General features: G+C 41.7%; 2 protein-coding genes across 3 annotated transcripts; both read left to right on the top strand.

The window, feature by feature from the left end:
• Positions 1-959: 959 nt before the first annotated feature.
• Positions 960-4,630, top strand: LOC310807795 (SAP domain-containing ribonucleoprotein-like). Its single transcript, XM_083674398.1, has 11 exons — positions 960-1,008; positions 1,590-1,689; positions 2,105-2,154; positions 2,279-2,343; positions 2,663-2,714; positions 2,825-2,898; positions 3,006-3,043; positions 3,214-3,245; positions 3,758-3,826; positions 4,217-4,303; positions 4,446-4,630. The coding sequence occupies exons 1-11, from the start codon at positions 976-978 to the stop codon at positions 4,485-4,487; spliced, it is 642 nt and encodes a 213-aa protein (XP_083530524.1). The 5' UTR covers positions 960-975; the 3' UTR covers positions 4,488-4,630.
• Positions 4,631-5,949: 1,319 nt separating this feature from the next.
• Positions 5,950-13,156, top strand: ccnt1 (cyclin T1; the record flags this gene model as incomplete). 2 transcript variants are annotated; one of them, XM_083674369.1, is made up of 9 exons in its annotated part: positions 5,950-6,122; positions 7,086-7,167; positions 7,313-7,441; positions 8,475-8,535; positions 9,449-9,511; positions 9,707-9,752; positions 9,967-10,130; positions 10,362-10,432; positions 10,541-13,156. In XM_083674369.1, 9 exons carry the CDS (start codon positions 5,950-5,952, stop codon positions 11,834-11,836), a joined length of 2,085 nt encoding a protein of 694 aa, XP_083530495.1. In that variant the 3' UTR covers positions 11,837-13,156. The 2 variants fall into 2 exon arrangements, with proteins under 2 accessions (XP_083530495.1, XP_083530494.1); XM_083674368.1 differs by having other exon boundaries at positions 9,698-9,752.
• Positions 13,157-13,728: the final 572 nt, after the last annotated feature.

The following is a 13,728-nucleotide window of genomic DNA, read 5'->3' as shown; positions in this document are numbered from 1 at the left end:
TCTTAGCTCCCTCCTCCAACAGAAACTCTCTCATGTCAGCCAGAGTAACATTCTCAGCAATCTGGCCTTCCTCTTGCAGCTTCACTACATTCATCATGTGTTCCATCTGAAATATAATAAAGAACATACTGTATTTGCATATTTTAGAACGATATGTACCAACATGAGGAAAGAGCATGTTACAGAGATTATTTGAGCGACTATTTCAAATTTCTATAATCAAATTACTTGTGTACATGTGTGATCTCAACAAAATGTTTATTTTAGCACTGCACATTACCATCTTTATTCTGTATGATTTGTCAAGGTCAGTTTTAACAGTATCCAGGTACTGTTTGAAGGTGCTGAGCATACAACCTTGGGAAGAGACCACATTATGTGAGAAATCAATAGGGTCTGGATTAAAGTGTATCCTGTCATATGAATCACTTCTTACAAAATTAGGTTCACAGTTTCATCTTACCATGGTAAGGAGTAATAAGCATAAGATTACTTTGTCATCTTCCATGATGAAGTTTTGCTTCTTCAACTTGTAATGCATGTACTTCTGGTTGTAGTACTCGTTGAGGTTTGGGTCATGCAAGCTGTTGTAAATGGGACTCATAATGTGACAGTTGGGATCATTGAGGTTGAAATCGATTGTTGGCTGAAACAACTGGAGGAATAACATTACTAGTTTACTTTTACTGGTAAGTAAGAGGGTGTAAAAAAAGAAGAAACAAATAGGAAATATTTTGATATGAAATTAGGTGCAGTGTATCACAAGGCCTACCTTTTTACCCAGGCTTAACCTGGTCAATGTTAAGCCAACCCCAGTTTACAAAAAATAACCCGATTTTGTTAATCGATGTATCAATTTACACAGCAGGTGGCGATGTACACACACAGGTTTTTAGAGAGTTTGAATTCTACCATAGAAGAAGAACAGGTCTGATCTGATTGGAGGATCTACTCTGAGTCAATCAACAAAGCAAGATGGCAGAAATTGTAGAGCTCCAGAAACTCAAGGTTGATAACATTTTAATCGTTAACATTCTACTTTGTGGAGATCGAGTTGAGTTTATAGAATACTTTGTACCCATTGTCAGCTACCGTGTAAACCTATTTCTGGGCCGTACTATCTGATTCTCAGACTAGGTCCGCGCTGTTTGTAGCTAGCTAGCTACACACGCTGCTCTAGCGTCTAGCTACACTCCTTTGTAGCTTAGCTTGCTAAACGAATTTGTGTAGATAGCTAGGCTAGCTTAATGTGAAAATACAAAAACCTTACACATTCGTGTAATATGTGTCGATTTTTATACTTGTGTTGAAGTCTCGTTTACTCGGCTAAGTAGTCATGTAAGGTGTGTGTGTGTGTGTGTGTGGGGGGGGGGGGGGCGCTGTGTGTGCGCGCGTGTGTGTGTGAGAGTGAGAGACTGACAAACAGACAGGGTGAATGAAACAAGTCCATACATTATTTACTGGAAATAGTATTGAAAGCTGGTACAGTCAAATGCATTGAAGTGAAGAACTGCAGCAGAAAAAAAAAAGGCATGTGAATTGTTAACTTTAATTGTTAAATTTAACTAATTAGCTCTATTCCTTCCAAGCTTGCTGAGTTGAAGCAGGAGTGCGAAGCAAGGGGTCTGGATGTAAAGGGGAACAAAGGGGAGCTGATTACCCGCCTGCAAGCTTATCTGGAGGAGCATGGTGAGATATACTACTAATATGTAGTTTACACATGTAATAATGGATGGACTCAATACACATGATGAGGTACAAATGCCTAATGTGATTTGTAGATTCAAAGTGTTATTGTCATATGAACTGGAATATAGATGGCAGAATAATGACATTCATACTCACAAGCTATCCTCTTCAGGAACACAATAGAACACAGTAGTAGCACAGAATACAGTCGTAACACAATAATACATTAACTTCACAGTAATACATTAGCAGCAGTGGCTATGCACAATAGTATGATGGCATTATCCAATATGGGCTGACAAACGAAATCTGTCATGTTTACATGTCGAGTGTTTTCATAATTGGTTATCTTAGTGAAATCGTTAACCTCCTCTCACTTGCGTGTGTCATTAATTAATGTTTTAACCTTCAACAGATGATGACGTTGACGTTAACGAGGATGATGTGTTGGGAGAAGAGACAGAGGTAAACCTTTTTTTTTTATATATATCTATATCTCATACATTTGCCTCACTGAAATATCTGGATTGACAATGTAACATTGACAAAACAGCCATTGATAATAATGGGTCGTGCTTTTGACATGTAGGACTTCTCCAAAGTAGAGGATACCGTCAACCAGGAAAACAAGGAGCCAGTTGCCGTGTCTGAGGAGTGAGTTTTTACTATTTACATTTACATTTATGGCATTTAGCAGACGTCTTTATCCAAAGCGACGTACAACAAATACATTTGTTTAATTAAGTGAATCATCTATACAACAGTCATCATAAGACAAAGTTATCAATGCTCACACCAGGGGCCATTGGCAGTCGTAATGCCAGTAGGCTAATTAAAAATATATATATATATTATACTGTCCTCCTGTGACATCTTCCCTATTTGCACTGAAAGTGCTAGCTTCGGTGATTAAATTGGAGTTTCAAATCCTTCTTTCAAGCCTCTTAACTGTCATCTTTTGTCTTTTTTTCAGGGCAGCTGAAAAGAAAGTGGTAAAAATCACACCTCCAGTGTCTGTGGATGAGGTATGTAGCTGTTCACTTCACTTTCTTATGCTCAGACACTGTCCTCATTGTTGAAAGTAGTGCCATGTATTTTTACCAGTAATAATGTTAGCTTTACTCTGCATTTCCAGAGGTTGCAGAAAAGGGCAGAACGTTTCAATGTGCCTGCATCAGCTGAGAGCAAGAAGGCCATACGTGCTGCCAGGTCAGTCCCCACCCAGGATATGGAAGAAAGAACTCCCTCATTGTCATTGTTGATCAATTGAATCTCTGGAGTTGTATTGGTCTTAATTCAATCTGTCTTGTTTTCAGGTTTGGCTTGCCTGCTGCACCTCCAAGTCCCTCTCTAGGTCAGTGACTCAATGCTCCATTTATTTCCATTGTTCTATTTTCTGATGTCTTTTCTTCCAATGTACCTCGATTGCAGTGAGTTTATAAAAAGGCTTCTCCGCGCTTGGGGACAAATATTGATTGTAATGTGCTAAGTGTGCTCTCTCTCTCTCTCTACCTCTCTACATAGGTGTTTCTGCTAATGCTGGTAGTAAACCCGCTGTAAGTAGTCTGTCGAGCGGTCACTTAACTTCATTCATATAACAATATAGCTATGACGTGAAGCTCCATATCATTTCATGAGAGGCAGTGTCGTTTTTGGCTTGCCGGACAAACATGAGTGCCTGTACCTGTTACCAGCATCACTTATCCCAGTTCTGAAAGTATCCACGTACTCTCTGGATGCAGACTACCGTGATGTTTGGAGTTATCCACTGTGGCTTCGGGTAAAGACGGGTATAAAGTTAATTTGTATAGATATTAAGCAGCCTTTTGGATATTTTGTGGCGCAGATGAAAATCTCAGATGATGGAGAGTATGTGAATTCATGTGAATTCCTTCAAAACTGCGATAAATGATGCCGAAACAGGTAAGGGCACTCATGGTTGAATTAAGTCGCAAGCCAATATCACGACACTGTGTTATGAATTGATATGGAGTGTCGCGTCTGAGCTAATAATAATAGCGACCACAAGGTTTACTGAAACTTTTCTCTCCTTCTGTGTTCCATGAAGGTCAGCGTTGATCAGCTTAAAAAGAGAGCTGAAAGATTTGGCATGAATGTTTCCTCAGTCACCAAAAAGGTGAGCTCATCAGAAAAGGGGCAGCCTGGTGAACTGCTAATATAGTAGTATCTAGAGTGTACATTTGATCTGTTCCTGTGATACTAGCTCAATGGAAGCCCAGTGTCTGGTTAAGCCCTGATAGTATTACACCAAGTTGTGTTATGGTCACTGTTTTTAAACTTACCTAACTTAAATCTTAATTTTAATGTTTATGATTAGATTATTACCCCTTTTAATTATTATTCTGTTGTAGACATATTGTCTAGTACAGTTGTCTAGTTATTGATATCAAGTTCTTTACTTTTATTGCAGATTTCTGAGGTTCTTTTGATGTCAAGCTTTATAAATGTATAGTTGGTGCTACATATTCCTCCTATGAAATTAAGACCATCTTAATGTTTGTTACAGGTTGAGGAAGACGAGAAGCTGATTAAACGGAAAGAGAGATTTGGGGTCCAAACCAGTGCAGCTGCTGCCAGTGGAGATAGTGTTGACGTAAGTTTACCATGCTTCTTGTCATTGCTTAGCTATCCAGTTTGACAAAATGTCTTATCAGAGTAATGCCTTGTCTTCTTGTGGATTTTAATAATATAGTTTATGAAGAGAAAGTAAATAGTGTTGTTTTTTTCATTCACAGGCAAAGAAACAGAAGCGATCTGAGCGATTTGGAAAGGTGTAAATAATTGTTTTTTTCAAGTACTATTTTATAATCTTTTTTTATTTTGTGTTGCAAACAGAACTGAAATGTACTGTCTGTACATAACTTGTGTTCTCTGTGTTTCAGTTGAGTAACATTTTGTGATTAAAGTCATTTTCAATTTTCCAGATTTGCTGTGATTCTTGCCATGGGTTTACTCTTTATTCCATGTGGCGTTCAAACACAGACCAAAAGTATGCAGTATGCCAGAGCAGACCATAGCTAATTCTTACACTGACTGCCTTATCACTTGCTTATCTTGGTGAGATACATCCATTGAAGGACACTGTTTCATATTCTGCCATTTCCAAAGATCATAATATAGTAAATGTCTTCTAATTACATTTGACATTTAGCAGATGCCTTTATCCAAAGCGACTTACCACAAATACATTTGTTTAAGTAAGTGAATCATTTATCCATCAGTCATCATAAGATAAAGTAATCAATGCTCTTCCCCTATGCAGACCAACAGCTGACAAGACATGTGAACAGATGAAAACAATGTGCTGGGAACCTGTCCAGTTCAGTTTAGCCATCAATTGTAGTAAAGGGAGATATTTGGGATATTTGAAAATCAAAGCATTGCTACTGTAGATCATCACCTCTGAGCACTGTCAGACTACCATTTCACTCAGCCAAAGAGATGTTGTAACGCGGTAGTTTCAACATGGCCTGATCTCGCGTCAGTGAGGGAAACATACAAGACCTTTCTTTTCCTTTTTCCAAGTTCACGGTACTAACATGATCTCAACCATACAGACTCGTCTAATTTTAGCAATGAGGGTGGGCAATCCGCTATCCCCTAATATTAACAGTTTTACCTCGACCCGATCAAAATTCATGCCGTGCATGTTCGCGGTTTGCGTCTATGTTCGTATTAGTCGGTATACATGCTCGTAAAATGTTGGCTTACAATCCGTTTCAACAGCTGTTATATCCAGGCCTTATGACATATATGATATACCGGTAGCTAGCTAGGCTTAAACCTGTTCCCGTCACTTCCCAGCCGGGGCTTATTGATGAACGGCTGCCTATGCTAGCGTATAACGATGCAGCGGGAGGAAAGCCTAGTAGCCTGGAGCTGGCAAAGTATATATTGTTAAGGCTATAGGTAATAACCATCAGCTTATTTCAAAACTCTTATAAGTACTTGTTGTGAATAGTGGTGCCCCCATAGCTTGCCTTGTTTTAGAGGGGCTGATTGTGACGTAGAACAATAGAGTTCTTATAGAATGTCTCTCCTCGTTCCGCTTCTCCCAATAGAGTTTCTAGAACGAGAACTACCAGTACCCGCTAGTCAGTCGGAGCTGGCACCTGAACGCGTTTTGGCTGAGACAGCAGTGCCATCTGCTGGTGGTGGCGCTGTGGCACTTTGACATTAGCACCCTTGACGTTGCTTCCTGTGACGCACCGAGATTTTAAAATATTGTCCTTCTCAGTAATGGCGGCTTCGTTCCCTTCTCCTTCTGCAACAAACAACAACAAATGGTATTATACCCGAGAACAGATCGAGAATAGCCCGTCTCGCCGTGCTGGGCTTGATCCTGACAAGGAATTGTCCTACAGACAACAAGCCGCAAACCTCCTGCAGGACATGGGACAGCGACTCAATGTGTATCTTTTGTCGGGGACAACTGCGCCTCCTCAGCTAGCGCAGAGGTTGAAGCCGGTTTGGCGGCATGGATAGTTGCTACCTAGCTAACATTGCGAGGTTATATGGGTACATGTGGACTGTTTGTGTGTTGTTGCCGAGAAAACATTAGCTAAGAGTGGCAACTTTCAAAGCATGCTTGTTCAAGGTACCTAGTGGGTGCATGAGTTGCGATAGAGGGCCCGGCCACTGGGTTAGCTAATGTTCGCTTGCAAGCTCGTGTAGCTAGTCGTAGTACTTGTAGTAGGCCTCGACTTTAGCCGGGCCTTCCTGTTGAGAACAAAAGCAGACATGGGGTAATTCTTTTTCGATCTAGACTAGGGTGTTTATTGCGGATGAGGTGGTATCAAACATTCTACTGTTTGGGAAGTGCAGCTAGCCAGCTAATCGTTAGCTATGTGTTATTGATACTAGTCCCCAATTTCTTAGAGCAGCGGTGTTTTTCTCTGGTTTCTATCTAGCTTGCTCACTAGCATTAGCTATTTAGCCAACTAAAACATGGAGGTCTAATGCAGTTTCGTATGTGTGTTTCTCTAACCTTACTATGAAACGAAAATGTTCTCGGCTATTGCTCGCTAAATATGTTAATATCAGATAATTCTAATAGAAACGTAAATCACCGTTATTTACATTGACCCCAAGTTGCCAGCTAGCTGATTTGTTTGTGGACCATTCAGACCCTCAGTCAATGTTGCCATACGGATCACCCTAGTCTTGATGACTAGTCTCATGGTAAATTGTTTCATATAGCCTAAGGGGGAGTTAGAATACTTTTTGAGTTGTATCCTGATGCATAATATGGTACTACCGTATGTGATTGTGATCATTGTCTTGTATGGCTAGAAAGGTCTCTTCCAGGCAGCAGTGATAACTCGACCTCTGCATCATCCCGTCTCTCTGCTGTAACCCTTAACCATTTGCATCAGGTCCCAGCTTACAATTAACACTGCCATTGTGTACATGCACCGTTTCTACATGGTCCAGTCATTCACCAGATTTCACAGAAATGTAAGTACCTTTGCTGCAGAAAAAACGCAGCCTAGTTGCTCTGTTGCCTAATGCTGTCTTGTACAGCCTGCTTTGATTCATGTGTGAAATGCATAGCATAAACAGGACATGTGTTTTGATCGTAATGCCCTCTTTTGTTGACAAGGTCATAGCTCCAGCCACACTCTTCTTGGCAGCGAAGGTTGAGGAGCAGCCCCGCAAGTTGGAACATGTTATCAAGGTGACCCATGCATGCCTCAACCCTCAGGACCCATCGCCAGACGTCCGCAGTGACGTAAGTATCGCCATGTTGTTGTATTGATTTGTTTTTCCTTCCACCCCACTTTGAACACCCTTCTGCACTTATGGGGGGGGTTCGTTACCCAACTATAAGCCGGTTTGGAGATGTCTGTTGTGTAGGGTACATGCATATACACTGTATGGTATTGGTTTCATATCTGCACCACATGTTTGACATTTTAAGACATGGACACCAGCATCTGTTTACCAAGCAGGCTCTTAGTGTGCTCACATAATTACTGTTTGTTATTGTTTGTCAGTAACTGTGAAAAACACGTTTGATTGAAAGTTCCCCGTATTGAGAATTATGTCCAGGCAAACATTGTAGCTACATTACACTCACATCCCCTTTTTTCTTCCAGAATGGATGATTTGTATACAGCTTCATCCACCCTCACTTCTTTGATCTAAAGCAAATTTTAAAGCCTGAACTTTGGGTTTTCCTGTTTCTCAATCTTAACTTCACTGTCATGTACCTAAGTAGAAGTGCTTGCCTGCTTGTTATGTATTATTCTAACTATAACAGAAATTGGGAGATATGAGGCAGGCAAAATGCTCCTCCCAAAGGTTAGACTGCTGAAAGGGAAAGCGAGAGGTAGTGAAATCTCGTTCCCAGACACTTCCGCCCAAATGCTCGGAAGGTCTGGTGGACCAACGCGTCAAACTTGGCCTTCATTTACTCAATAGAATGACCGGGAGAAACTGCTGGTCGCATAGCCATTGGCTTTACCTTGCATCAGTCATCTCCCACGGCACTTCCCCTCCGCCTTCCCTCGTGCTTGCACACCACACTTTCTGATTTTCAGCCTTGCAGTTGTGTGATTTGCTGAAATCAAATAATGACAAATGCCTTACTCAGTAAATTCACTCCCACTAAGGCCAGGTTTGAGTCGTTGTAATTCCAGGCTTATATGCGCTGTGCGCAATAGCATGGGGACGAGGTTAAGAGGTAGAGTGAGACAGAGACTTGCAGGATGAAAGAGAGAATTGCCTCCTAGTGAGTAATCTGCCTGTCCTCTCAACCTCAGGCTTACCTGCAACAAGCCCAAGACCTGGTCATTCTTGAGAGCATTATTCTCCAGACCCTGGGTAAGTTGGGGAGGAAGAATGGGTCTCTTGTTTCCCCAAACTAGAGATGTGCTGCTTACAGTTATTAACCAACTTTGCTCTTGTCCACAGAAGAGTCTTGAGGGGGTCAGCAGTATTGGAAACACACACCTAGTCCTCCATGCATATTTTATGAGCACTGTTTTATTGCTACTGCCTTTTTGGTTCTCCCCCATTGTCTTCATATCAACTTTACAGTGCAGCCATTTCTTTTCACATTTTCCTCTTTATTTTCCAGTGATTTTTAAGCTATTCATTGGAGCCATGACATTTTTGTGTAGGTTGTGACAGGATACAATTGTATAAAGATTTTCTATTCACTTAGTCAGTCAGCATTTTGTCAACAATCACTACACCAAGCAGTTGTTTTCTGTCATTGAATCTAGCCATGCAATGGGGTGATTTTCAGTAATACTTAAAAAATTATACTCCATTTATAATTGGCTACCAATTGGCTGACAGAGACAAAATGAATGTAATACAAGATTGCTAGAATTGTGATTTCACATTTGAATGCCCATTCACCACCTATAACAGTTGGCTCATTGAATGGCTTAAAATGTTAATGCCGAAACCTTTATTCTCTTAACTCACTCATTCACATTTGTCTTATCCAGGGTTAGCTGAAGATCTAAAGCACTGCATTCCATTCTGTATTATTTTACAGCACATAGTTTGGTTAAAGTGTCATGAAATGGGAACAGTGATCTTTCAGGGATTGATTCATTTTACTGCTCAGTGAACTGAAATGGAAAGTACAGTCAGAGCAGAACTGTTTTGTCATGGCAACCTCAGAATCCCATAAGTCAGGATAGAGGATGCAAGATGGTTGTTTCGAGTTCTGTGTTGCTCATGGAACCTTTTCTCTGTCTCCCCTCTTCCCCCTTCATTACAGCCTTTGAAATCACCATTGACCACCCACATACTCATGTTGTCAAGTGCACCCAGCTTGTCAGAGGTAAGCATCAACAAGCGCTCCTCTGTTTAGTGGTGAAGTGAGAGAGCCTAATACCTTAACCAATGGTATAAATGGTCTCCTCTAGTTTAAGGTATTATTTTGAATGTTTTATCACGTGTATTTAATGAGAAATGCCAAGGTTGTTGACGCTGCAGGTTTTAACCGTATTTGTTGTTTCGTTTGTTGTTGTTCCAGCGAGTAAGGATTTGGCGCAGACATCATACTTCATGGCCACAAACAGGTATGTGCCCTCTTTTATGGAAATGTGTGCATTTTATGTCTGATCTGAAAAAGTAGATCATCTTTTGCCTATTTTTAATTTGAAAATAACTCTTTCTTTCAAGACAGTCGTGTTTATTTTGCTCAAACTGAATCCGTTTCTTCTTCCCTCCCTCTCTTTTTTCCGTTTTCCATGGTTGTTGGCGGCGCTATCTGGGACCCACCCTGCTGTGTAGTCTGCACTTGACCACATTCTGCCTGCAGTACAGCCCGCCCATCGTGGCCTGTGTGTGCATCCATCTGGCCTGCAAGTGGTCCAACTGGGAGATCCCCGTCTCCACAGACAGCAAGCACTGGTGGGAGTATGTGGACTCCACAGTCACCCTTGAGCTGCTGGATGGTATGTTTTGCTTCAGTATGCTTGTTAGTGCAGATGTACCTTCTACTGTATTGTAAAGTGTTGAATTACGGAGGTCCTTATGCATTCCATGGGGAATTATTGCAAAGATGCTGGCAAGTCTCGTGAAGTGAACATTTGTCATCTAATCTGCTCAACACATGTTTTATTTGTGTATGTGAATTGAGGGCTTCATGCTGCTTGAATGAAAACGGAATCCTTTTTTCCCCACAGAGCTCACCCACGAGTTCCTGCAGATCTTGGAGAAGACGCCGAGCCGCTTAAAACGCATTCGCAACTGGAAAGTAAGTCTTAGCAACATGCTTACATTGATATTCTCACTGTTTAAGTCTTCCTCATAGTCCTGGCATTGCTTCTGCCATCACTGAGTGACTTCCCGTCTCTTGTCCTAGGCGGCCGGTCAGACAGCAAAGGGCAAGTCCAAGGCCCCGGACGATGGTGACCAGACTGACACCATGATGAGCATGATCTCCATGGCCTCATCTGACACCACGCTAGCTGGTCTGATGAGCCTGTCAGCTCCCCCCTCCTCCTCTTCCTCCTCCATGGCTCCCTCACTGGAGGACAAGGACCGTAGCAGCGGATCAGGCAGCACCCAGCATTGGCAGCCTGGCAGCAAGGCCGAACAACAGCCCAACCTCGATCTGCACGTCCCTGCCAAGGTGTCCCTAAGTGAGTACCGTGCCAAGCACGCAGATGTCCTGGCGGCCCAAAAGAGGAAACTGGAGAATATGGAGGCCAGTGTGAAGAGGGAGTACGCCACAGCTGCCCAGGCTCTCATAGGCCAGCATAAGAAGGAGAAACATCATCATCAGTCTAGCTCCCACCATTCTTCCTCGAGCTCCTCTGACACTAACAACCCCTCGCCCATTATCCTCAAAATTCCCCTGGAGAAGGAGAGGCATGAGCGTAGCTCCCTGAAGATGCGCCTCCCTCTGGGGGCAGGCTCTGGGGTTGGAGGGGGGCACAGTGGAGGGAGCAGGATGGGGGACCAGGACATCAAGGTGCGAATCCGGGTGCCTGAGAAACGTGGGAGCTCTGGCGAGGAAGGAAAGAGTAGGGACAAGCACAGAGAACGCTCCAACCACCACCATCATCATCACCACCACTCTTCCTCCAGTGGTGCTTCCTTATCCTCCTCATCGTCCTCCTCACATAAACACTCAACAAGCGCCGGCGTAGCTGTCGGAGGCAGCAAAAAAGCCCCCAGTGACTCGTCTAGAATGAGCTCCTCATCCTCCTCAGGGTCTCGAAAGAGGACCCACTCCCAAGAGCCCTCACAAGGCTCTCACCCCTCCTCGAAAGTCAGCAAGTCCTCCAGGAACTCCTACCAGCTGCCCTCTCTGTCTGCCTCTTCTGGACACTCCCTGGGGCACGGCCCTGACATTCTTCCCTCCCTGGGGCTTCCCCACCACCAGGGAAACTACTCGCACACAAAAGGGGACAAGGCTGACACAAATGGCCACAATTCAGGTGGGGGCAGCCAGTCTAATGAGTACCAGGACACGTTTGAGATGCTGAACTCACTGCTAAGTGCTCAGGGGGTCCAGCCAGCCCAGCCGGCCATGTTTGACTACCGCTCCCAGTATGGGGAGTACAGATACAGTGGTGGCTCCAGGGGGGGCAATTCTCGACCCCCTCCCCTGCCGGCTGACCCCCCTCCCCCACTACCGCCTCTACCGAAATGAGTGCTGGGGAGGTGAATCACTGACAGTATAACTGCCGCAGCAACCAACCATGTTACATAAAACATTGCTCTGTGATTTCGGGTCCCTTTTTCTGTTTGTATGAATCATGTTTTGTGGGTTTCAACTTGACAGCAAAGAAATGTACTTCTAACACAAACTTACAGTTATCTAGTATATTTTCCCTGATTACACCGTATCCATCTCTGGGGCAATAACGGGAGGCTTTAAAAGCTTGCAAAAAAAAACAACAATGAATTATTTATGACAAATGTAAATACTATTTTTGATGTTACTCATTTTTGTATCTCATGAACTCAAATTGAATTTATGGAATGACGGGACCTGGTATTTTAGCCATCACTGTTTTGAAGAAAGTCAAATGTCACGTCTTGAATGCATAAAGGAAACTGAAACTTGTTTGCTTTACCTATTAAGTCTTGCTTAAAATTTGTCTTTTGTATAATGTTTTTAAAGTACACTATTTATTATTAGTATTGGATGCTTTTGGAGGAAGAAAAAAAATAATCTTTTGGGGCTTTTAAAAAAATTAAAAAAAGCCTCCCCTCTCCGCTGTGTCCTGCTGAGCTGAAGAATAGTTCCTTACACAAGCTTATTTGAGAATGCATGTCTTCAAAGCCATTGTTTTAAGATTTGGTTTCAAGTAGCATAGTAGTCACAAAATTATAGTTTTTTTTTTCCTCAATTTTGTCAATACATGTTTTTTTATAATTATCTCTGTGTTATTTGGTAAACAATGTTGTATAAATAATGTACAATGACTAAAGTGAACATAAAATATTTTTACATTTTGTTTAAAAAAGGTTACAAAAATCATGTAAATTAAGAAAGCTTGTACTTTAGTTTTTAGATTTAATGTGTTGCAGTCATTGTTTTAAATGGTTGTAAAATGTTATGTCTCATAATACTCAAATAATTACACTAATGGGCAGAGTTTATACTACATATCTACATATTTACACACAAACCCTAGCAGTATCAATCTTTTGATAATGGGCCGATTTGTCTTTGATGTTTTGAACAGAACTGATAGTGTTACTTCCATTACTGTTTAATGGTAACATCTGTTTTCTTTGATACGTAATTGAAATGAAATTTCTTTTTTGGGAGAGTTTTAAGAAAAACATAATTGTCAATCACGCAGTAAACTGAGGGAGGTGTTGCAATGTACCAATGTGTCTGTAACCACCTTCAAAATCTTTCAATGTGACAGAACTGTTAAAGATACTATACATGTCCTGAATGGTCTGTGCCCAGCTTTTCACATCTTTTTTGCCCCCTAATAAATATTTCGAGGTACTAGTTTGGATGGTTTTTAAAGTACTTGAGCCCAACAGTTGATTGTTGTCACTCAGGTAAGCCTTTATGATGCTATGAAGAGAAACACATGGACATGCTGTAAAATGCACTGAATCTTTTTCCAATCAAGATGGTCTTTAACGAACAATATTTTTTGTTAAACTGAGGAAATGGTAACTACAAGTGTTATTACCAAGAGCATTATGCTTCCATTCATTGTTTTGTAGGAATATTAATTACTTTCCCATTGCTGAATGATATTATGAATGGGTGGACTTCACTCACTCTTGAGATATAGGGGGGACTAGTCCATGGATGATTGGCTGCAAAAGTGGGAGTTGTCTGTCGTGTGTGAATGATTGTTGGACATGAATGGTCACAAAATAAAACTGATGTATTGAAAATGATAAGGAAGATATCAATGCAATCAAATGCAAAATCACATTGCTACACCTCATTGTAATTTGTAAACAGTTCTAAGTTTGGTCAGTACTAATTGTCACATCTTGGTGTTAATGTTTTAGTGGTACCACATAAACTCTCAGGTCTGGAAATGAATCGTTTTGGGATATATT

Source organism: Argentina silus, assembly GCF_951799395.1.
Source record: "Argentina silus genome assembly, chromosome: 8".
NCBI lineage: Eukaryota > Metazoa > Chordata > Actinopteri > Argentiniformes > Argentinidae > Argentina > Argentina silus.
Note: the sequence above shows the minus strand (reverse complement) of the source record. Positions and strands in the feature narration are given on the sequence as shown.

Excerpts from the sequence above, each read along its gene's own strand:
- LOC310807795 (XM_083674398.1), top strand. The coding sequence starts at position 976 with ATGGCAGAAATTGTAGAGCTCCAGAAACTCAAG. Across the intron at positions 2,344-2,662 it reads CCAGTTGCCGTGTCTGAGGA|GGCAGCTGAAAAGAAAGTGG; the intron begins GTGAGTTTTTAC and ends TCTTTTTTTCAG. Across the intron at positions 2,715-2,824 it reads CTCCAGTGTCTGTGGATGAG|AGGTTGCAGAAAAGGGCAGA; the intron begins GTATGTAGCTGT and ends CTGCATTTCCAG.